Below are 24508 nucleotides of genomic sequence, written 5' to 3' on the forward strand. Positions count from 1 at the left end.
TAACCACGGCGGGTGGCAGGATGCCAAGCGGGATCTGGCGCTCGAGGTTGGCCAGTGCTAGCTGTTACTTATTTTCCCATTGGACCCCCCTGTAGCTGCCTAACGGTTGCACCCACGCCGCTCAAGCCAGGAGCGGGCGTATAATAATAATAATAATAATTGGTTCACAGGAAGGGAAAGGCGCAGTATCTGTCTCACTTGTAGCTGTGGACACCTGAACCGCGCCGTAAGGGAAGGGAGAAAGGTGGGTGTGAAAGTGGATAGAAGAAAGAGGAGCCGTAGTGGAGGGCTACGGAGTAATTTTGACCACCTGGGGTTCTTTAACGTGCGCTGACATTAAAGAACAGAGCTGAATTTTGAAATCAGACGCGCAGAGCTTCGAGATTTTCAACCGCTTTTCTGATCACCAAGGTTGACGTTGAAAAGTTTTGTCTTGCTTCGAAAAGACGCATCCGATAAAAATTAAGCTTATTTGAAGAGACTTGTGGGCGTCATATCTCCAAGCGGTTAAGTTAATATAATCGCTCGCTCTAAACTTCGGGGACGGTAAGTCACAAAACGTGCGTTTTGTTTTTTGTGAATTGCATTTTACTCCATTCTCTACATCTTGTGGAAGTGGTGTAATATATACACATTTTCGAAAAAATTGTACTCTATCTCGTTACAACATAAGTACTTTATTATTAGTTCTCTATGTCCTGCAATGCATGAAATGCATTGCAGGACATAGAGAACGGGCGCAAATGAGCCCAATAACAAGCCCATTTAAGGGCAAAGCCAGCCTCTTGATTTGCTGTCTTCGGCATTGTTGTTGTTCACAAATAACAAATGGCACGTACCTACACAAAGGGATCGGCACGCGACAGCATGCGTTGTTCTCTTTGCTAACCTGGCGCAAATGATTGGCATTTTGTTCACAAAACTTTGAGACAGCGGTCAGCATCCGCCTTTTGCTGATACCTTTTGTTCTTTTTATGCCAAACGTACACAGTCCATTCGTTTAAAAACCCACTGCCATCGCCGTAACCCAAATTGAGATAAACGGTGCCGGAAAAATACGCTCGCGAACCTTATCAAACCTGTGACACAACTGTCCTTTGCGCAAAGCTCGTGGCGATGTTACACCATTTCGCTTTAAATTTAGTTCATCTTCTGGTCAAGTAGGGGCCTAAACTGCCGCACAATACTGCTCAAAAGCAAGCCTGGTGACTTAGGAACTTTTTGAATAACCTTGTAGCTCAGCTTTAAATTTGTAGGAGTTTCCTACAAATTTAAATAAAAAAAGGAAAATGACCAATTCAAAAAAAGAAAATGAAAATTTTCGCGGAATAGAAAAGCCGTGTTTAAGGCAAAGACTGAGTGTTCTCCTATTTTTTTTTTTACCAAGGACGAACAGTGAGTGAGGGAGACCGAGAAAACGTTTGTATACCTCAAAAAAGAATCTTCGGGAGTCGAGTGGTTGGCGCTCCCAGTCCACTATAAAAGAAATGCCAAGGGCTTCTCTGGCAGCACCTCCTTCAGAGCACGCGGCAAGTTTTCACGCGCTGGAGGCGGTGCCTAAATAAAAAAGACGATTCCTTCCGTGTGACCACGTGGTGAGAACGAGACGGGAAGAAGAAGAAGAGCTGCTCCGATGCACAACGGCCGCAGATCTGGGGTCCGCTGCAAGAGGACGCTGATCCGGGGCCATAGTTCTGCGAGGTTCTACCCACACACCTGGTAACTATCAACCGGGTTGCGCTTGCCCTCGTACGATTTCGCGTCCCAAATCGCCCCCGCCGGCTGCAGTCTTGGGCGCGCTGTGGTCGCGTTTCGATGCAGGAGACATGTAATGTGCCTTTGTACTGGGCGATATCGGTATACCGACATCGCGCAGAATCACTCTAAAGAATCACAGGTGGTTGAATGTATCCAGAGCTCTCTACTAAGGCGTCCTTCATACCCGGAATAAATATGGTTCATAAAACCCGACAAAATCAAACTTAAAGAACCAGCTTTGTTCCATGCAGTGCTAGTTGGCCAGACGATGTGAACTGCTGATGTGGAGTGCGAAACTAAACGGGGCTTGTTTGGCCTTAGGCACGTAGGCAAGTGTTTCGTATTTGCCGGTCTTTGAAGATGTAATCTCAAAATCCAGTGCTTCTGATAGTACATGGCACTCAATGCAGCTTATGGGACCTGGTGTCACAAGGTAAGGTAATGTTCTGCTTTCCAAACCATTACCGGTTTAGGAACTCAATGCTTTGCCATTTGGGCCTCTAGGCAGGTTAGGCCCCCCGCTATTGCCTCGTTGTTTAGCTTTCTTCTGTTCTGTAAATAGTTTTTGATCCAGCGTGAGGTTAAGACAAAGGATGTTCGGTCTATCCAGTTGCGGCCTTCATATTGGCACAATTCGGTGTCTGTGCTGTAGGCGAATATTGAGCGAACAAAATTGTTGAATGCATTTAAGCGCTGAGAAATGTTTAAGTGCCTTTAAATTGTACGCCTTTACTTTTGCTCCGTCAAGAAGTAGCGGACAAACCTCGTTACCTTCGCTGTTTTGACAACGCGGACGTAGCTTACACACGGGCTCGAAAAGCTGAAAGGATAGGGGCCTTGTTGTAGATAAAACACCTTCGATTTAGTTAGCATTAGGAGTCTAGAAGAAAGCGTGAGACTGAAGCCGTGCTTTTTGTGAGCATTCTCCGTGTCTTCGCAGCCCCGAAAAGCAGCGCAATGTCTTGCTTCACGAGGCTTCGCCAGACAAAGAAGTTCTGGGCCTTGGTCTACATTTTCGCCGTGCCCTTACTGCTTCTACCACTGCCGATCTACATGGGAAACAAAGTAAGGAATCCGGCCACTTTGTAAACCTCACCAGCTCTTGCATTTTTTCTTTTTTTTTTTAATAGCAACAAGAACTAATGAGAACAAATCAAAATGACCGCAATCCGGTCATACTCTCTTATTCTGTTTCTACATAAGCTAGAGGTATAAATTGACCTTGACAGAACTTCTCCAGAAGTTCCATATATGATTTAAACTAATGTGCAATCAGATTAAGGGTGTATTCTTAACGCGCGCTTCTTAAGCGGCCTCCTAATTGCTTATTTATTTGCCTCGGGGAAAGACATACTTTCTGGGAGGTTTCTACAGAGTCGAGACGCAGACCACCAGGGCTCTGAAGTCTGGCGGCGAATTAAACGTTCATTGAGAAATTAAGGTTTCGTCAATCACCTGTTTCTGTTAGTTGTAGATTCGTGTCGGTGATCCCACACATGAAATTTAAATAATCCTTTCAAAACAGCATTTGCATGCGTTTTTAAATCCATACGCGCATATTTCAAGCTGCACACACGTGGACACCCTTAAAGAAAAATACCTATGAATTGCTCTGACGCCGCAAACTGTGCTACGCTATTTTGTTGAGAGTTCTCAGTCTGGTATCACGTGACCTTAAAGCTAAAGTAGCTAAATAAAAAAGAACGTGGAAACCCCACCCTAGATCTTATGAGTTTTATGTATGTATAAATACATATAAGGAACAATGATTCCACGCTCAAACTGTCGCATACGTGCCTTTGGTGAGCTTTGTTAATGTCATTCAAGGTGGCACGTACAAGAGGGGGTAGAGGCAATTGGTTAAATAATGAAATACACCTGAGTCTTGTTGATATGTCACAGGAAATGTATCCGTGTCGTTTACTGAAACACAAAAATATGATTTGACTGCGCCAGCCAAGGCAGCATTGTTTGGAACCGCCTATAGTTTGACTGTCTTCCAAATTGAAGTAATTTTGTACCAAATTTTGGGAGCAAGCACGCTTAATTCCAGAAGTGGTTCCCTTCAATCTTTAACCTTAGTGAACTGAATTCTCGAATTGGACAGTGCCAAATTTTGAGGAAATGCCCCCATTGCACTGGTATCGGCCTAGTCAATATTGAGAGCAGCCAAATCGGTTGTGGACGAATGTCAACTCAATTCTCGAATATGGCAAAGTCAATTTTCGGGGGTATTGGAAGTTGGCCAATTCCAGTTTGATACTCTAGGTAAAGTATTTCTTCGCCTGAGCGCACCCACAATCAGCCAGTCAAATTCATCCAAAGTAAGTCCAAGGTAGAATTTCAGGTCGACCTAATTATGTTTGTGACATATCTCAGGTGACACACAGTGTGTTGCCATCATTCGAATATTCATACAATCAGCTACGCTTGGTTCAATACAAACTCACCCATTCATTTACTGATTCTGGAAGGATTTGTTCTTCATGACAAACATTTGGAAATTGCCGGCGGTAGGCCAAAAGTGTTTTCACACTAAAATGACATTCCTGCCGCGGAGGTAGGTTCTATCCTAAACCAAGCAAGTCTGAGCGTTAAAGGTCTCGTTCTTTAGAAAATCCAGCGTCGTCGTTGTTGTCGGCGTTCGCATCAGCATTTTGAGTTAAAAATCTCGGGCGAACCGTGAACCACTCATTCTCAGCGGACTGAAAGTTATCGACGAGCTCTTTGCAGTGCCATAACGCCTGCTGTCATCATTGCCATGAATGCTTCACATTTAAGAATAATATCATTCCTATTGGACATTGAAATCTGTCATCGAGTGCTTTCTAGTTTTAGCGAATGGGAAGCAGAAGCGACAATCGGAGCGATAAAATAAACTATTAAATATTAAAAAGCCGTTATATTGCGCTATTGATGTAGCTAATGGTAAATGATCGAATGCAGGGCCAGCTCATCAATGTGAATGACATAATATTAGCCTCGCTGTGAGTGCTGCAAACCGAAATTCAGAAACCAAAAATCTTGGTTTCTGGACACGTGGACTCTATCTATGCAGCGTTTGCTTGTGGTTGGCTCGCAGGCTGGCCTGAGCGCTTACGCCATGGTGTGGATGGCGGCTTACTGGACGGCGGAGCCGATTCCACTCGCGGTGACGTCACTCATGCCACTCGTGCTGTTCCCTCTGTTCGGCGTGATGACCACCACTAAGACGACAAGCCTGTACTTCAACGTGAGCGCTTTGTTCGCGCTCTACGCTACAAGCATAAATGCGCGAACAATGGGGCGTATGTACAGTGCACTCCAATCTTGTATGCAATATGGAATCCACGATCGTAATTGGCAGGGTTGAACGTTACAGTTTGCAACACGTCGAGATCAGTGTTTGACATATACGTAAAATACCTCGAGCCATTCATTTGTGCAGCATGAGCTACATCTCTTAATGTTTATGAGGGGTCTCGTTGGCGAAACAGGGAGCCACTGATGCCATTCCGCCGTCGTCATGATACAACACCATTTACCACGTGATGGGCACATCAAAAGGAAACATAATAAATCAAGTACTGAATGCTGTGAGTGGGATTCGAACCAGCGGCGAAGTGGACTGATTAATTTCGCTGGTTTTTGCGTTAGGTCTTCGCCGAAAAACATCCGTACTGATAAACACAATAGTGCTGTGGGCGAGGACGTCCTGTCTTACCTTCAATTACTCACAGTGTTTCGCGCTGTGCTCGGGAAGTCGTGTGTTCATCAGTATTCGAGTAGTTCCTTATATCGAGAATAACGTCCAGATGGTCCGCATACCGTTGAAAGCACCCACACGCTGACACAAAGCGTTCTGTCGTATTAGGTATATTTTGACAAAACCGTGTCTTTCCTTGCATGAAACCAGTGCTTTCGCCTTTCCTTGCAGAACATCGGCTTCGTTTTGTTTGGGTCGCTCGCGGTGGCCGCTGCCGTGGAGACGAGTCGCCTGCACCAGCGTTTGGCTCTCAGGTCTCTACTGGGCATCGGTACCAGCACACGAAGGTGAACCACGTTTAGCCATTGAGACTATTGTTTCCCCCCTAAAGCCATGCGCATACGTTTGGCTAGGTACTGCATGACCGGATAAGTTTATAATAATCTGGAAAGAACCATAATTCAGTGAAAACTATCATACCAGATATTCCTTGTCGAAATGCACCAATGTGCATGAACTTCTTTCACTGATCCGTCTACATGTGAATCATAACAAAAAGTGATATATAAATTTGCGTCACTGTACTACATATTTCAGAGAAGCTAGGCACCTATTTTAAGTAAGCTTTTTGAGGCAAAAAGACGGCTTCTGCAGCATTTTGTCAGTTTTCGCGGACATCAGCAGAAAGGCCAATACTGATAATAAGTAAGCTGAATATTATCTGATAATATGCATTAACCGATTAGCATTTGGTGCTTGGTTGCAAATGGAGACTTATAATCGGTCATTAGCAATCATCATGTCAGTAGTTAGAACTTCAGACACGCAACTTACACAGCCGCTGTGACTCGACAAATTTCGGCTACCTCACGTCGAAAAACAGGCGCTATCGAAAAGCGCGCGCTCTGAGCTACGCCCCGCGACGTCAGTCATTGGCGCCATGCCCAACAAACCTCTTTCCAGTGGGTGCTGCGGAAGCTAGCAGCGCCAATCACCCCAGTGTAGGCGAGACAGAGAAGGTTATTGCGTATTGTCTCTGTATTGACCGACGTCGCTACAGTGTGTCTTACAGCGGGGATTCTTCAAAAGCGCGCTTCGCTTTGGCACAAGATAGCCGAAATTTTCTGAGCCAAAATATCGAGAAAGATCGCGCTGAAATTTGTTACAAAGCTTTCTTCATACCATCAGTGATCTTTTCTGCCCAAAGTGGTATTGTATTGCTGCAGAAGACATCTTCACACCTCAAGCACCCTAATTGTTTTTAATTAGTGGCCGGCTTTCTTAAACATCATGTATATGAATGAATGAATACGAAAAAAAACTAATTATTGCTCTTTGTTCCAGACTGCTGCTGGGCTTAATGCTGGTGACCATGTTCATGTCCATGTGGATTCCCAACACCGCCTCGGCATCCATCATGGCGCCCATAGCGTTGGCTGTCCTAAACCAAGTGCACGGCAGCGGCAGAAGTCCCTCCGAAGGTTCGCTGACGTGTTGCTGTCATCGCGAATTTCAGTTCATTTTCTGCTAAGCGAGGCTTCAGCTAGCTCTAGGTTGGCCGACTTCAGGGCGTTCTTGAAAATTACATTAGGAAGCGGCCCGTCTTATACTGACACCTTCTAATACGTTACAATAGCTATTTAGTTCATAGTCAAATTTAGGTCTATCGCCAGGAGCTCTTGTGCCGCCTACTTCGTTCTCAAAAATGGAAAACCTGTACACTATTCAAACCACTATTTTGCGATCTCGACTCAATTCACAATTTCCTTCTGTTATGTTAGATAATGTCTGAGCACAAACATGGGTTCATGACGTCGCTGTCAAAAATGAGTCTAAAAGACATTCTATAATCTAACGAGCGCTAAAGATTTAATTGATTGCTTTCTATTCGACGGTTCTACTTGCTCCACCTGATATTTCAGAGACCGTCTACGACCGCTCGATGGAACCGTCGGAAGTAAGTGGGGGATTCGTAGGTGCTCCATCCGACGAGGTGGCCGCTTTAGAGTGAGTCTTTCACTACTCTGTTCAAATTGCAGTAGTGTAGGCGCACTCCGATAATAATCACAGGGCCGATGCGTTTATTTATTTACGTTTTCTGCTGCACTGTGAAGGCATATGTGCTGATGGAATACACAAGTAGAACATACAGCATGGGATAATCATATCTACAAAATACATGTGAATAAATGGCTCTGAAAAAAAAAACAGGAACATAAGCTGTTGATTTGCAATGCTCTGGCAGTTAAAATTAAGAAAAGAGAGTTAAAAGCCGGCAAACAGCAACTGAGCATTTACGCACGTCACAGGTCTGACAAACAGTGCAGGGAACTCAGCCTTGGATTGGCGATCAACAACGCGATGGGGCAGCTTGTTCTATTCACTGTTGGCATACAGAAAGTAAGAGCGCTTGAAAACATCAGTGCGACATTTTGCCTGTCATATTTTTTATTTGTTCGTATCTTTGGGATACAAAATGCTGTGACAGAATATAAGTTCTTGTGGTTAAGATCGCTTTGTCGAAATAAATGTGATAGAGAAATAGCAATTTAATTTGCAGCCAGCCCTTCAATAAAGAACAGCAACTCTGGTCGGATACAGCTACTCTGAACAATAAAGGATATATTAGTAACAAAGCACGCTGCGCGATTAGGAACACGTTCCGCAATGGGCCTTGACTTGAAGGTTCCACTAATCATTACCATACTTGGTCAATGATCCTATGTTAGTGAAATATCGATGGTCTTTAACTTTCCAAGAAGCATCTCTGAAATATATTTGTAGAAAGTTTAATGTTCTGAATGGCTTTGTCAATAGGCATTCGATCTGTTTTCTCCAGGTCAGCTGAAGAGTAATCGCCTAGATATTTATAATCTGTCATCTTAGATAACGGCTGGTTGTTTAAAGATAGTCAGACATAGTGGGAGGGGACCGCCGCGCACAGAAAACCCAGTAGCATTCTGCGTCATTTAAAATCAAGTCCCATTTTATTTATTTTTTTACGTCAGTATGGAATTTATTTCTAGCTTTCCTGAAGATAATATGTTTCGGATAAGCTTTAATCGCACAGCCACACCCGTACAGCCACACCCGGTATTTAACATTTCCACTATGTCACCGACATAAATTAAGAATAGTAGGAGCCCCAACACGGAACCCTGCTGAAAGCTGCAGAACTGACTGTTGCTGTGTCTTAAAATCGGCTGTTGCCCAAGGCTCGTCGCTTGCGCCCTTCTGATAACCTTCAATCCAATAAAACAATTCGCTTAATACACAAGAAGAATAGCAAATCAACCAATGTCAACCAATGTATGCAGCGGGAATATGTGGCCTCGAGGTCCAAGGTTAAGCAATCTACCTGCTCGTCGCAGTCAAAATCAGAGACAAGATCACGAATACATTCATTTAGCTGCATTGTGTGAACGGCCAGTCGTCAAACTACACTGGCAACAGATGAGTAATTAACTGTATTCAAGGCGTTTAATCACTGTCTTCTAGATTATGTCTTCCATTATTCGACAACAGATATAAGTATGAAGGACAACTCTGTAATCAAAGAAATTATTCCTTGAACTATATTTGTGAATCGCGACTACGCCCTCCCCCACTTTCCACTCCTCAGGCAGAGAACTAGCATAAATTGCTTCATCGAATAAAATACATAAATGATGGCCAATTATATCAGAACAGACACAGGGGACACGAAGAGATAGGCTGGCAGGCCGTCCTGCAAAACCAGCTTTAAAACTTGAAACAGCTTGGCGACATCATTGAGCGTAATAAACGTGTCAGGCATACCATTACGTGGTGCCATCAACACCGAGGGATGTGAGGATGAATGAGTGGCTAGTTCATTAAAGATGACCAGAGGGGCCAAGCAGTGATTGAGCTAGTTTTAGGCACCCAAAAATATCTAAGAACCGGAAAAGAGTGCAGCCAACCTTCTAGCCTTTGCTACGCATAGAAGCCAACTACCGCGAGCCCGCAATCGCACTAGCCCGGACCAAGGATGTGCTTTTTTTTTTTTTTTTTCAGAGATAGCTGGCCTGAACAGAACAGCCTGAAAACTACTTCTGCTCACATTACTAACAATGAAAAGTCGGTTTGGTTTCAGGGTTTAACGTCCCAAAACGATTAAGGCGACGCTCTATAGTGGACTCCGTGTAGGGGAGGGCTCCGAATATTTCGGCCACATGGGGTTCTTTAACCTGCGCAGACATCGCACATCGCACAGCACACGGAAGCCTTGCTTTTCACCTTCATTAAAAAATGGCCGCCGTGGTCGAGATTTGAACCCGTGCCCTCGGATACAACAGTCGATTGCACTTACCACTGCGCCACCACGGTGGTGCAAAAATGAAAGTAATAGAAAAAGTAGCAGATTTGACTGCACAACTGGGAGCAGAGAATCCAACCGACAAACTTCAGAAACTTGTTAGGTTTGGTTTGGTTTGTGGGGTATGAGAGACGCCGTAGTGGAGGGCTCCAAACATTTCGACTACCTGGGGTTGTTTACGTGCGCTGGCATTTCACAGCATACAGGCGCCTAGCTTTTCGCCTTCACCGAAAAGCAGCCGCCGAGGCCGGGATTCGATCCCGCATCCTTGGCACAGCAGTCAAGCACCCTAACGACTTCACCGCCACGCTGGGGCAAAACATTTTATGCCGCCTATAATAACATCCTAAGGTATTGTGATAATACACAGCTCAAGAGTAATGGGCATGCACTGAAGTTTGATAAATGCACCTGGGTTTCTAGAAACAAGCGTAGCAAGATCATTTGTATTCATATCGCGCCTGATCGCCGTTTGTCATTTAGGTGAAACTCATAGTTCTACAATTCTTGTCTTTTCTGCGCCAGCAGGGCCGACCTTTGTCCTATGTGCTCGAAATCCGGCTTCTGTAACTGTCAGACCGATACAAGTCAACAGAGCTCCAGGAGTGTAGTGTTTCTTTGCGGCAATGCATAAGGATATGGAGGGCTAACGTAAGCGGTACTTAAGCTATCACCGCTACATTTCGTATCGAAACCAACCAAATGCAGAAACTGAAACCGGGTCAAATAACTCATATGGAAAGCTCATCCACAAATTCTACGTTTGCAAAAGACGCGAGAAAGAAAGGCGTCCAATAATGCCTAGAAACCCTGCACAAGACTCCTGTGTGAAAAAAAAAAAAAGCTAGTTCCTGCTGATCTATGGATCAAAATGAGCCAAACTGCACTAGCGAGAGCGTTTGTCAGATTCAGCCGCATGGGTACCTATATCGAGCGTTACGTTACGTATTCCTTCAGTAGAATTTCCAGTCGACTGTAAAGGATTTGAAGAGAACGGTCGTGGATGAATTAACGGTATGTCTCTTCTACGTAGTTGTGCACGGTGACAGTGGCTTTTTCAGATTGGTAATCTGCGCGAAATAGCAGTGGAAATACAGCAAACAATACTAGCTGCTGTCTCATAGCTTTGCGTCTTGTACACGTGCACCATTTCACTACTAGTTGTGAAATTAGAACGCTACAGTTAAGTACATTTATCCTGTACCCCAGACGTTAACGTTATTTACTTTCACGTTGCCGAAGTGCGAAGGTTAGAGAAGAAGGCTGTCACGTCAGCGCTTGCAGCACACGCCCGCTTTAAGCATTTGCAGGCATGCGTCGAAACAAAGTATTTGACCCGATTGCAATGAATATTTAATCATGTAAGAAATGTTGTTCAATAATGAGCTTTACATCCAAAAGAGCCAAACTCGAAGATGACATTGTTATTGCCTCACTTACTTGCTTAAGTATTATAAAAATTGATGGTGACTTGGCATGACTTATATATATATTGAGTATATCAAGTAATCTTGGGCATCACCACGGCTTTTGAGATAACATATTTTGGCATTGTTCGCAGTTTGAGTGTTGAATTTGGTTATATAGCTTCGAAAAGAGCTCCCAAAAATTAAACTAACGGATGAACCTGTCCCATGTAGCAACGACCCTGTTTGCTGTAGCTGAGTAATGCTGTCACGGGGTGACAACGATGAGGGCTAAGTAGCACGCTCATGCGTGGAACGCGAGGAGGATGTAGTGCGCGTTGTTTTGGTCATGCTAATTGCCGCTCGCCCTTAATATGTTATATACTACCAATTATTACATTTCCCTGTCAATATATTAATTTTGTGTTTAGTCTCATGTTACATTATATTTGATACCATACACTATAGGGCGCAACATCAAGATCGCCTAAGCGATATGCGCCGAGCGATGCTCCTGGCAGTCGCCTACGCCGCCAACATCGGAGGAACGGGCTCCCTCATTGGAACACCACCCAACCTGATTCTCCAAGCGGAGTACGCCAAGTAAGCGAATACGTCTGGCTATATCAACCACGGTCAACTTTGACCCGCTGTACTCAAGTATGAAAACAATAGCTTAAGTTTAGCATTCTGCGGATCACCCGACGTCGGCGTTGTAGTCTGCACTCATCATCATCATCATCATCATCATCATCATCATCATCATCATCATCATCATCATCATCATCATCATCCTGACTGTAGGCACTGCAGGGCGAAGGCCTCTCCCATATCTCTCTAATTAACCACGTCATGTGCTAGCTGCATAACATTCACCCTTGGAGACTCCTTAATCTCCTCAGCCAACCTAATTTTCTGCCACTCCACTTCTATCCTTTCCTTCCTTTTTCTTGTAATCTAATTTGTTACCCTAAGCGACCATTGGTTATCCTCTCTTTGTACTACAAGTACTGCCCAAGCCATTTCTTCATCTTGATTTGGACTAGAATGTCATTAACTCGAGTTATGTCTCTAAACCATTCTGCACGTTTCCTACCTCTTAACGTTAACCTAGTAGTCGTCATTGTGAGCGAAGAATCAAGAGCATGCCTCTGACACGTGGTAGTTGGCAGATGATATTGACGGGCACTGATTGGTAGGCGGGCTGTGTGACGTCACGCAATCACATGACCCAGCCGAGTTGGCAGTTGTTGGGAAGAGATGGTAACCAAACTGGGGCCCTTGGATCTCGAAAAAAAAGCAGCGCCCCTATAGGTCCCATGTACGCACACGTTCGTATCGTTTGATTAAAACAGTGCTTTTATCGAAGTACATGGTGCTCTATCGCATAGAGTGATAGCTTACAACTGCATGCTAACGCCCTAACAGAGGCACAAATTAATGGATTAGTGATATTGTGAGTTGCAGAGTGTATGTACGTACGCGCGAGGATTCTTAAGAATCGCCGAAGGTGGAGCCATTAATAGTGTCGCGTCATATCCTTAAAGGCGAAATAACTGTTCCCACATTTTTTAAAAGTTTACTTCCAACTTCACTAGCACCAAAAACTGTTGTGTTACAATTTTTATACGAAATCAGGTGATATTTTGGTAGCACTTCCTGCTCACACTGAGCCCACACTCCTCGCTCACACCGGTCATGATTCAAGTAAGGCTTTCACCTTAAATAACCTACGTTTCTCCGAACTGTGTCCCTTAACCCACGTGACCAGTGGATATCTGAGATGAAAATAATCGAATGCAGGAAATGTGAATTAATGTCGGCGCGCAAAAAAACGTCATGAAATAATTTTGTTTAACGCAGAGAAGTGTTTTCATATGTGTCAGTCAGGGAAAACGAACACTCACGACTCTTCTTTTCCCAGACAAGCATGCTAACACTAAGCGTCGAAGAAAAACCTCTACGGCCCTGATATAAGCTGATTTATATATATATATATATATATATATATATATATATATATATATATATATATATATATATATATATATATATATATATATATATATGGGCAGATAAATGAAAGGGAAATGAGGGTGCTCGTTATAATGCATGAAGGAAAGAAGCCAACAGTCGGCGAGGCCAAGGAAAGCATTGGGGATTATGTTTTATGTCTTTTTTTTTTAATTTTTTTTACTTGAATAGTCACAGAAATGAGTAATGTAATCTGCATAGGGGAAAGATAAATAAACACAAAGTAGAAGAAAAAACAACGTGCTGATGGTGGGGACCGAACCCACGACCTCCGAATAACGCGTCCGGTGCTCTTCCAACTGAGCTACATCGGCCGCTGTCCCCCCTGCTACTTTCTTGGGTATTAATGTTGTCTGTATACGAACCTTGAGAGTGTTCACCAGCGCCACCCTCAACCATAGCGGTGGACGTGGAACGTCCTGTGTTACCGCCAGCGTCACGTAGAACGTGATCAAGAGCGAGGGCGAAATAAAAAAAAAACATAATCCCTTCTTTCCTTCATTATATATATATATATATATATATATATATATATATATATATATATATATATATATATATATATATATATATATATATGCCGTTGAATTTCACGCAAAGAACTAGCAGGTGTGTACTCAGAGAGGGCGTACGAAAGTACTAATTAAGCGAGTAGAAAAGTGCATTGACACTTCTTTTTTGTTTCACGTGGCATAATGATGTCAGCATGCTGCAGCCAACGTAATAGCGTCTGTGTGAGATGCTTCATTGCGGCTTCAGTATTTTCATTTCAAAGATTGCGTCCATGGTATAAACTGGGCTTTCTAGTCCCTTTCTCTGTACTGCGGCATTCCGGTGGGCTTAGGTCAATATCGCGTCATGCCCTAAAGTGGAGCTTAACAGACATCCTTATTCTTGCTCACAACAATGCTCACTAAACAAATTCTTGGCGAACACAGCAGTTCTGTACCACAAGATCGCCATCTGGTGGTTAATGGCAGTGCAGCCCAGACTCCGAGGTCGACATGAATAAACCACAATTTCCGGCCCTCAGATTTCTTGTCAAACCGACCGGCAGTACGATAAGCGTATGTCGCTTTTTTTTTGTAGTGAAAGCTACACTACGCTACCTTAGAGCATTTCGCCGATGCCTTACAAAGAGCGGCTGTGTATGAAAGAACGTCCCGTTGCCTAGCAACCAGTTTCGCCAACTAAGGCCTCTCCTTTTCTGTGGGAGGGTTACATTAAAGTCAGCCTGCCATTACATTTGAATTCACGTTACCCCTATGCTACGCAAGCACGTTCATAACAGACATGAAAGTGGGTTCTGCATAGAACATCGGTGAACTTTGATGCGTTCAACGGAAAAATTGTTGTGTTCAATGCAACGCACGGTCGCCTGCAGCCAAAGCTTTCGCTCCACATTCAGTTCAGCACCGTTGAACCACTATAATGTATTTTGGATCAAGCTTATTATATCAATTTTTTCAAGTAAGTATCCTTTTCATCACTGAAACGATGGTGGTGCTATTAAAGCAGGTTCACTTCAATTAGTCTTCAGAGCGCCTACAATTGGCACAAGTATTGCTAATTACTATAGAGCGCAAACTGTTCAAGAGAAGTCGTAGCCACAAGCACGAAACAAAGTGTAGGCAAAATTTTTGCTACTGTTTCTCGTGAAATGATTAGCTAGCCCCCAAGTCGACATTTTTGTTTTTTACGTGTCTCACTGAGAAAAATTGCCTTGTTCATAGCGGCGATTGAAGTTGACGGGCTGTAACGAATCTATGCATACGTCGATGCAGGCTCTTCCAGCAGGACGACGTCAGCTTTCTCTCGTGGATGGCTTACAACGTTCCACCTATGCTGGTCTGCACCATGCTGGCCTGGCTTTACATACAGCGCAAGGTGGCTAGACTAATGTGAGTTTGCTGGCGAATTAATATGCTCGGAAAAAGCAAATTCCTCTACTGTAAAAGCTGTAACCAAATTTGAAATGTGGTGAAACCTGGGTAACAAATGTTCTCAAGTGTCTCGACTACTTTAACTGCAATCTACCGCATCAATTAAGCTTCAAACGATATTTTGTAAACGACCTAAACAAAAACATTCTATTCGTAAATGCCCTACATTTCAAGTGAAAACGCAGTTTAATTGAAGCGCCGCTTTTACAACTTGGTAGCGGTGATCGTGATGGTGATGGCTCACGTTTTGAAGCATAGATTATTAGAAACTCAGTAGTCGCACCGCTGAAATGAATAGTCGCACTTTTACATTATATAGCTGGCCGTACGGCTTACTGTTACTAAAGGAAACGCACAAAGACAAGCAAAGTCACGCTGTTTATTCTAGGCTTACCTTGTTTCGAGGCTATTACCGAGTGGTTAGTGAATTAATCATACAACAGGCTTAACTGGATCAGTTAAACAGTATTGTTTAAGTCACAACAACCACTCGCAATTCTACCTCGTTGCTCTCTGAACTCTCAACACATTTAGCTCCGCAGCAATGGACACGTTTGAGGGTTCTGCCGTTGTAGAAGGACCACGTGGTATCGAAAGTCCCATAGACGTCTGCGTGAGGACTGAGCGAGGCTTTAGTTTGATGGCGCTCCCTGTAAATATGATGCAAAACAATCACGTGACGTTGCGACTTCGCGAAAACACGTGACGTGACGGTGACGTGTCTTTGGCGGGGAAATTGATTATATATATATATATATATATATATATATATATATATATATATATATATATATATATATATATATATATATATATATATATATATATATATATATATATATATATATATATACTTTGGGTCAAAAACAAGGTCAACGACAACAGAGGCAGAATGATGTCTAGATAAGGCGGCAAAATGAACAGCGTAAGTGTTCAGCCAACTTGACATGAATTTCCATTCTCAAGTTTTACGTTCACTGAAATGCTACAGCGTCCTTAACCTGATCATATCATCGTTCTGGCTCCATCGCCATCGGCACTGTCTTTCGTCGCGCGTCACGTAAATGCATTCTGTGGCTTACTTCTGCAGGCACCTCTCATATAATAAAAAGGGCCTTCAAGTGCATTCTGCAAGCACATGAATATGAATCACATGTTTGAATCATTTCACTAAGGGCCCGCATGAGTGAAGCTGCGTTACATATCGAAAGACAGGCTTTATTAACTCACGATTGCATATAGATGCTTCGCGACAACTCTTGAATTGTAGGAAGGCGACCACTTTCCATTTGTCTGTAATAGCCTTAGTCCTCGTGATAACAAAATGACCTGACCGTAGGCGTCTAAAAACGAGAGGCGGCGTGGTTACTGAATGACAGGACACTCGCGAGCAAGCAAAGTACCATCGATGTCAAAGAAATGCAAAATGGATCACTCTAACGCTAGTTGTTATTAACAGCTATAAGAGCTTAGGGGATAAATAAAACGGGGCTCGTTACTACCTCAAGGTAGAACGTCCGCGACATAGCTCCGTGCCCTATAACTAACATCTCGCCTTGTGTGCGATTCCATTCCTTCTGCTCTGTATTTGCCGCTAAGAGGAGTCAATGTGAGACTGCAAAGTAATAGAAACTTCAGTACTTAAAATATGTATAAAAATATCCCGCTGAGAATAAAAACCTTCTAGTGATACCTCTTAAAGCACATTCAGCAAACGTTGGTGCGTTAATTCAACGCAGTAAGCAATACACCCAGACGAGGGAGCGGACCAAAGGCTTTGCGGAATGAGACATGCGTCTTGAGGGCAATAAGACTTCACCTTAAAAGTTGAATGAAAAAAAGATGCAGTGCGGACATGTATCCGCGAAACAAGCCGCAACTTATGGGACGTGTCCGGGAGGCCGAGCTCTGAGGCAGCATTGTTGCATCGTCCGAAGATGGGCGCACGCAGCGGCTATTAGCGTCACAGTTCGCAGGGGCTCTTTGAATAGTTCATTGTCATCATCGTCATGATCGAGTTGATCCCTCTGGCAATAGGCTTCGGCACGAATTTTGCTCCTAGTAACGCGACCTGTTGCATTTAGCTTGGTTCTGCTTTTTTGGCACTGGTGGAATTGGCGCTGAAAATGAATGAGTGCGACAGGAGGAATGGAGGAAGGCTGATTGGGGCTATCTTCCTTAGATGACCGAGAACTTATTCCGATCTGTGGTAATGCAATGTAATGCTCGTGCTGCCTGTTGCTCCTCAGATTCGAAGCACCCCTGGGGCGCAGTATAGCTCTAAACGTCCCTGGAAAAGCGACAGAGCTAAAAACATGTCATTGTACAGTGATAACTGAAGCGGTTCAGCAAAATGTATTTGTTCGCAGAATGTAGCATTACAGAAGCGTGGGGACCGTAGCACATTTTTTTTTTTTCATTTAGCCAGAACAGAAAACTTCATGTTGCACATTGTTTGTGCGTCTTTTGAAAACATCTCAATTAGGTTAATGTGCCTTGCCGAAGACGCATGCTAGTTGAAACACTGTCTCGTCTTTTTCATTGTAAATCATCGCCACCTACTAATTGCGCTGAAAGTGAGGTCAGTGTTTCAACATCCCAGAAATGTCAGCAGTGGTAAAACATTGCCAGTGGTTTAGCTGGCTTAACTCAGCTAAGCTACCCGCCGGGGTGGCGCAGTGGTTACGGCGCTCGACTACTGTTCCCAAGGACGCGGGATCGAATCCCGGCCTCGGCGGCAGCTTTTCGATGGAGGCGAAAAGCAAGGCGCCCGTGTGCTGTGCGATGTCAGTGCACGTTAAAGAACCCCAGGTGGTCGAAATTACCGGCGTCCCTCATAGCCTGAGTCGCTTTGGGACGTTAAACACCACAAACCAACCAACCATCAGCTAAGCCAGGATATACAAAGCGAAAGCCTTGGGTCGTCGCTTTGTAAGTCTGTCTTCTCGCTCTTCGGGAGTTTCTATCACTCGGTCAAGTTCTCTCTGCTTCGTTTTTCCTACGTGCCACTTCTTCACTGCGAGCAATGTCGGCAGGATGAGTATATCCGGCTTCTAGGCGAGCGTAGCGAGCCCTCACACTAATGTTTGTTGCCTCATCCATGGCATAGCCCTAAAGACTCGCCAAAACGTGTATATACGAATTCGCAAGCGAGTGGCTGCTCCACGGCTTATATCCCCCGCTTTGACGCAGCACTCAAGAGCACCGCGCGTGCGCAATGAGGTGCATAGCAATGTTATGACGTCACGCGCGGCGCTCCGCGACGACCGGAGATATGTGCCGGTATGAGAAAAGTTGGCCAGGGGTGCAAAGAAAAAGCAAGTGCGCGATTTCGCAGAAGCACGAATCGTCGCCCGCTCCGTGCACCACACGTGCGAAGAAGCAGCAGCGGGCGGCAAGCAGGCCCCACGCCGCGATGCACGCGGCTGAAGGTCACCGAAAACGCGTTGCATTTATCCCAGTGAAGCTTTCGCTTCAAAAACTTTCCTCGGGAGCTTACTTAGCTGGTTTTATACTCAAGCTTTCAAAGCAAAGAATTTACCTAAAAAAAAATATCCCGTAGATAGCAACAACAGCTATTGAATATTACTGGCTATTGGCTTCTCCCGACATACAGCCAGTTGGATTATTAACTGGTTGGGGTTCATAAAAGTTATTGTACGCAGTTAAGTGCGGCTCAGGGGTAGTTTGCTTGCATCCCCAGTAGTAGGTGTGCCTCAGTTAGTGACCATCGCACGTGCTCTTACGAGGAAGGGGTATTGTAGACAGGGGTTAGACTATACAATTGAATTCAGGTATTGCGTGTATCGTGCAGGTAACATACTACACCATATCATTATTTCTTCACTGTGGTTGCAGACCGAGGGGTAGTGAAGCGGATATTCGGGAGCGAGTCAAGCTGGAGCTCTTGGGTCGCTACCATCAGCTTGGACCGATGACGTGAGTCGGTTGTCTGCCATGCCACTTGCAGTTACGGCTTTGTACGAGGCAAGTTCCACAGCTTGTATCGCTCCACTTTCTCTAGGTTCCATCAATCTGCCGTGCTGGCCCTGATGAGTTGCATGATACTGCTGTGGCTCACGCAAAACCCTCGCATTGTACCCGGTTGGTCGAGCTTGTTTCCGCACGGCAAGTGAGTGCAACATACACGATCTTTTTACGTGCTCTTTCATGCACAATATTGCATGACCTACCAACAAGGACGTCTGGAGCTTGAATAGTACTTTCTATACATCCCACTTATCGAGTCAACTTATAGGGTAAATATTTTTCATTACTCAAACGGCAGGTGCGTGCACCACGCACCTGCCGTTTGAGTAATGAAAAATGAGTAACGAAACATAGTGCTCATTACTGCATTTTAGTCTAGACATGCGTGCCGAATATATGTAAATTCTTATAATTCATATGGAACTTAAGCGTGACAATGAGCCTAACCTTGCAATTTCCTTAAAAGGTTTGCACACGCATTCGACAAATTCACCTTTCCTGAGCTCCACAATTATCGATATTTCTTTCGAGAAATTTTCATGCCAAGATAAGTGTTCTTTCAGTTTCGGCCTGCAAACTATAGCAAGAAATCAGGTCTAAATTACCTCTGTCCTTCACATATATCGACGCAGTAGGAAGTGTAGGAAGCAGCAGCATACGCACAACCACTTGAACACTGTTTGGAATAGCGGCTGAAAAACACCTCCCGTTTTATCTTTTCAGCCAGTCCATGACATTACAAATAAACTTGCCGCAAGTTTAGAACGGGATAAAAGATTGTGCCTAACCAGCCGCAGGTTATCAGTTTTAGTCGTTGTTTAAAACAAACTAAAGGAAAAAGCCCAAGACCTCTTTATAAAGGAAACTAAGATCTCCAGATTTATTACAAACAAAAATTTTGGTCTTAGGGATATTTTTGCCTGTTCACTTCATACCCAGTTTTCTATTTATCTATATACCTTTATCAAGCACCATGTTTTACTGAAACCAGCGTGAATAATGTGTGTTTGGGGCTAGCTACATTAGCTACCTATATTTAAGCCTCAACAGATGCTCAAATCGCCATTAAGGTTTCCTTGGATCCATGTCTTAATTTGCCAGGCACATTCTATCCTCGGTGCCCGCGGTGCTGGTCAGCATCCTGCTGTTCGTGGTGCCCAAGGATCCCACGCGGGGCCTGCAGAGCAAAGGGCTGCTCACCTGGGAAGAGGCCAGCGTCAAGATCCACTGGGGCACCATATTCATAATCTGCGGGGGCATGACGCTGGCCGAGGCATCCAAGGTAAGCATCCACTCTACACAAGTGTCTAATCAACAGGGCAGCTATTGACAGCAGTTACCGGCACATGACAGTGGTAGTTGTGAAGAAGTTTAAAAATTAAGGTGCCTCATCTTTCAATAGCTCCAGATACAGTTCCAACCAAGGCGTTATAGGATATATTTTCAGATTTAATATGCTGTGCTGGAACGCATTCTTCATGGAACTAGATAAGAAAAGCATCAATCGACTACTGGCAAACCGTCAAACAAGCACTGTGGTTGTGATCACGAAAAAGCACGCACTTTGTTGTTCCGGGCGTTCATCATCACGTTGAGCCAGAATGGCCCAATGTGATGTGTACGTAGGCGATTTAATGCCCAGCGTGACGGACGATCTCCAGACTACGCGGCTTGGTGCAGGATTCGGGCTTGTCTGCCATATTAGTGGTGAAGATGCGCGGCCTGAACGTGATGCCAAGTTTTCTGGTTGTGGGCGTCTTGTGCTTCTTCGCCTCCTTGCTGACCGAAGTCACCAGCAACACGGCCATCACTGCCATCATGCTGCCTATCATCTTCGAAATGGTCAGTATTTCCTAAACCGAGTTGACTCCTAAATGCAATGAGAAATCACAGGAGAGCATATTTCAGTGGTGTGAACGGGAAGAACTGCTGATTTTACCTTTGATGTGCTAGCTTCGCTGAAAAGTACCTCATAATGTAACTGAACGTGTCAGGCAACTGGGTAAGTAGTAATAGCTTGGTGTCTGTTATTTTGCATCAAAATAAAAAGATGCCAAAAGGTGTGTATGATCAAAACGATTCATGCATCATAGTATGCAGCAGTATTGGTATCCTTAATATTCCCCTTCTTGGACGAATAGCTACTGCTGTTGACAAATTCAGACCTGGCATGCGTGTGGCTGAGTGCAGTCCGTCAATCAGTGTGTGACGCGCCGTTTACACTCAGCTCTTGCTATTCAATCCTTCAAATCACAGTGCACACGCCGCATGCGTTTTCCAAGTTGTCACCTGTCGACTCTTCCCTCTCTTCGTACTTTTGCTTCTTCTCCCAATAGAGTCAGAAGTGAGTATCCCTTTCTCCACTGCCACTTCCCAACCGAGGCTTCACAGAGACAGACGTTTTTCCAACATGGTGTTCTAAAGCGTTAAAATTGATTTAATAGCAAAGAGCTAGCACATTGTTGTACGCCTAGATCGATGGGCACCTGTACCGCACCGTAAGAAAAATTGGGAAGGTGGGAGTGAAATAACAAAGAGGTGTCGTAGTGGATGGCTGCGGAATAATCTCGTCCCTTTGGGGTTATATAACATTGACATCGCACAGCACCAGCACGCCTTGACGCTTCGCTTCCATCGAAACGCGGCCTCCACGTCGGTCTCGAAACCGATTTCAACGGTTCAATAGCCGAGTGCCTTAGCCACTGAGCCACTGCAGCGGATAATGCTAACGCGCTAAATATTTATTAAAGCAAGTAGTTCGGTTACCATTGTTTAACATGAGATTCAGCGGCATCTGTGCAGTGTGATAATTCCCGATATATCCGGGTAAACAGCTTTAATATGAACAACATATATGAATAGCTATAGACCACCTTTTATTTGTTCACTCCTGCTTGTTCTTCTACTCTCATTACTCTCTAGATCGCCTTCCTAGGCACGTGTCTGTTCCTACACTGTTGTGCTCACTGACCAATGCGACGCACTTCACAGCAACTACCACAGATACCAGCATGACATATGTCTCAACTCTAAACCTACTCCATTGAAATGTAAATTAGTTTACAGGGAAGGAAAGGCTCAGTATCTTTCGCACTTTCTCCGTGACTCTACTCTTCCTTCCATAGAATCGTCGTTTGGCCTCGTCCCTGTACATTTTTCTGCCCTCGCCATACTCTATCCCCTCCGTGCACAGTAGCCAGCCACACTCTGTGCCTTTGAAGGTTGGCACTCAATCATGGAGTTCCTCGGCTCTAACAGCAGCTTCCTCTTCACATGGGTCGTTATCGTGAAAAGAGGTAACCATCCACAGTAACCACATTTGCAACCATAAGGTTTCAAATTCCTCTGCTCACATCATACCCATTTGCTTCCACGGTTTCCGTCTGTAGGGTTACACATTCCTGTGCCCTCGCCATACCCTCCTGCTGCGCATTGCCGCCTCATCGCCATAGCTTCTACTCCTGCGAGAAAAGTGCTCCTTTCTCCACAGAAGCCGCCCTCCAGTTACGTGTCACTACTGATACCAATACTGCTGCTGCTGTTACTGAATAATAAACAACCATACCTTTCTGCGTTTTCATCATACTAACCTTTTCTATACATTTACTAAAGGAAAGAATCGCTGTGCATTCACGTTACTATTTGCCTACACGAAAAATGATAGTAAGGCTTAACCACTTCAGCTAATAACGTGTGTTGTAAACTTAGACAGGATGACAGAAATGATTCTGCATGTATCGCGCAAAATCGCGCTACTTTATGCAGAACTCTGTCGCAGTATCCCCGGGTGCACATTTTAGAAAAAAGAATGTTTTATTAAGCGTTCCCAATCACGCTGTAGGTACTCGATGGGAGCCTTTGCGCAGGATTGGCACTTCAGGAAAAAAAGCAAAACAGCAAGAAATATGGCCAGAAGGGCGAATTCCTTTACTTGACTATGCACTGGCACTAGCATCAGATTAATGCCTTGGACATGCGCACTAAATCTGCTTACTGGTCATGTCTAGATTCGTGAGCGCGACTTGCGGTTTGCATCATCATCTCCAGAACCAAGAGCAACTCGAGTGAAGCTCGTCCCATATTATTTCAATGCAGGCTGTAGCGCTTCAAGTGCACCCGCTGTACTTCGCCATACCCGTGGTGGTGGCCTGCTCGTTCTCTTTCATGCTGCCCGCGGCGACACCACCCAATGCCATAGTGTACGAGATGGGAAACTTCCGGATCTGGGACATGGTGCGTACATATGTCACCAAAATAACCGCTTCAACCTCACCCTGTCCGATTGGCTGGCGCGACACGAGCTGCCCTGCCATTTATTACCATTAGAGGGTATCAAACATTCTAAAACTCTAAGCATATTGTTACGGGGTAGTTCAGCTTGGAGCAGAGGGCGGACACGGAAGACAAGGCTTTCAAACAACAGACGTTTTCTGCAGGCACCAGCCGACTCTGTTGAACGTCGTCTTCTCTAAAGGCATGCACCGCCTAATGTGACAATATTTCGTATCGGCCTCTGGGGATATGGTACACAAGACGTTATAGGGTATTGTAGATACACTGTAGGTGAACAAACTCTGAGGTAGAAAAATGTAACAGGCTGGTCCAGTATGGGAGAAATCACCTTCTGCTCGTCTCGTATACCATAAACTATAGCTATGGACTTAGTGATAAATTTAACTGGCGTGTATCTGTGATGCCCCGCTCCCACTGTATATGAGTGTGGTTTGCCTCCAGCCGCAGCCGTTGGAAAGTAACATGATCTTGGGTATCATTTCGGTCTCAGAGCACCTTGTAATGGGTCCTCATGACAAAGAGAACATCGCGCAGAACATAAATTTTCAGTGCTTTCGATTACTGTCCTAAAATTGTGGAAGCAGCGCTTGTACCGACGATTGGGAGCTAATTTATCATTATCTGCGCACTAAGTATGACATTTAGGCCAGAAAGAAAGGTCCATATATGACATTTAATGCGTGTGTACGTGAAATTTTCATTCGTAGTGGCTTGTTTCCAGGCGGCACCGGGTTTCGCGATGAACATGGTGTGCGTCGCCGTGGAGCTGTTGGCCATCCACACCCTGGGCCCCCTGGTGTTCGGCGTGCACAACTTCCCCACGTGGGCGGCGCTGGACAAAAACGCCACTGGCTCCCGCGCTGGCTTAGGGCGCCTGGAACAAGAGCCGTGCGCGGGGATCTCGATGTCGTCTAGTTGTTGAGCCGTGAAATGCCAGATGTTCCATGTGCTCAAGAGCTGTGTGACGCTGCTGTTAAAGACGGTGGAGGAGGCACGCAGTCGAAAACTGTGATGCGTACTATATTTATATATATATATTTTTTGACTGCGCGGGTTTGCGCCG

General features: G+C 44.7%; 1 protein-coding gene across 1 annotated transcript; it reads left to right on the forward strand.

Annotated features, from left to right (window-relative positions):
* Nucleotides 1–4846: 4846 nt before the first annotated feature.
* Nucleotides 4847–24367, forward strand: LOC146196962 (solute carrier family 13 member 2-like). The gene is made up of 12 exons (XM_084597102.1): nucleotides 4847–4990; nucleotides 5675–5790; nucleotides 6788–6924; nucleotides 7366–7450; nucleotides 11654–11788; nucleotides 15004–15120; nucleotides 19021–19101; nucleotides 19187–19294; nucleotides 20254–20434; nucleotides 20833–20994; nucleotides 23248–23385; nucleotides 24167–24367. Exons 1-12 carry the CDS (start codon nucleotides 4862–4864, stop codon nucleotides 24365–24367), a joined length of 1590 nt encoding a protein of 529 aa, XP_084453228.1. The 5' UTR covers nucleotides 4847–4861.
* The last annotated feature ends 141 nt before the right edge of the window (nucleotides 24368–24508 follow it).

Source organism: Amblyomma maculatum, chromosome 3 (genome assembly GCF_055883805.1).
Source record: "Amblyomma maculatum isolate TAMU_Amacu chromosome 3, ASM5588380v1, whole genome shotgun sequence".
NCBI classification, from domain to species: Eukaryota; Metazoa; Arthropoda; class Arachnida; order Ixodida; family Ixodidae; genus Amblyomma; species Amblyomma maculatum.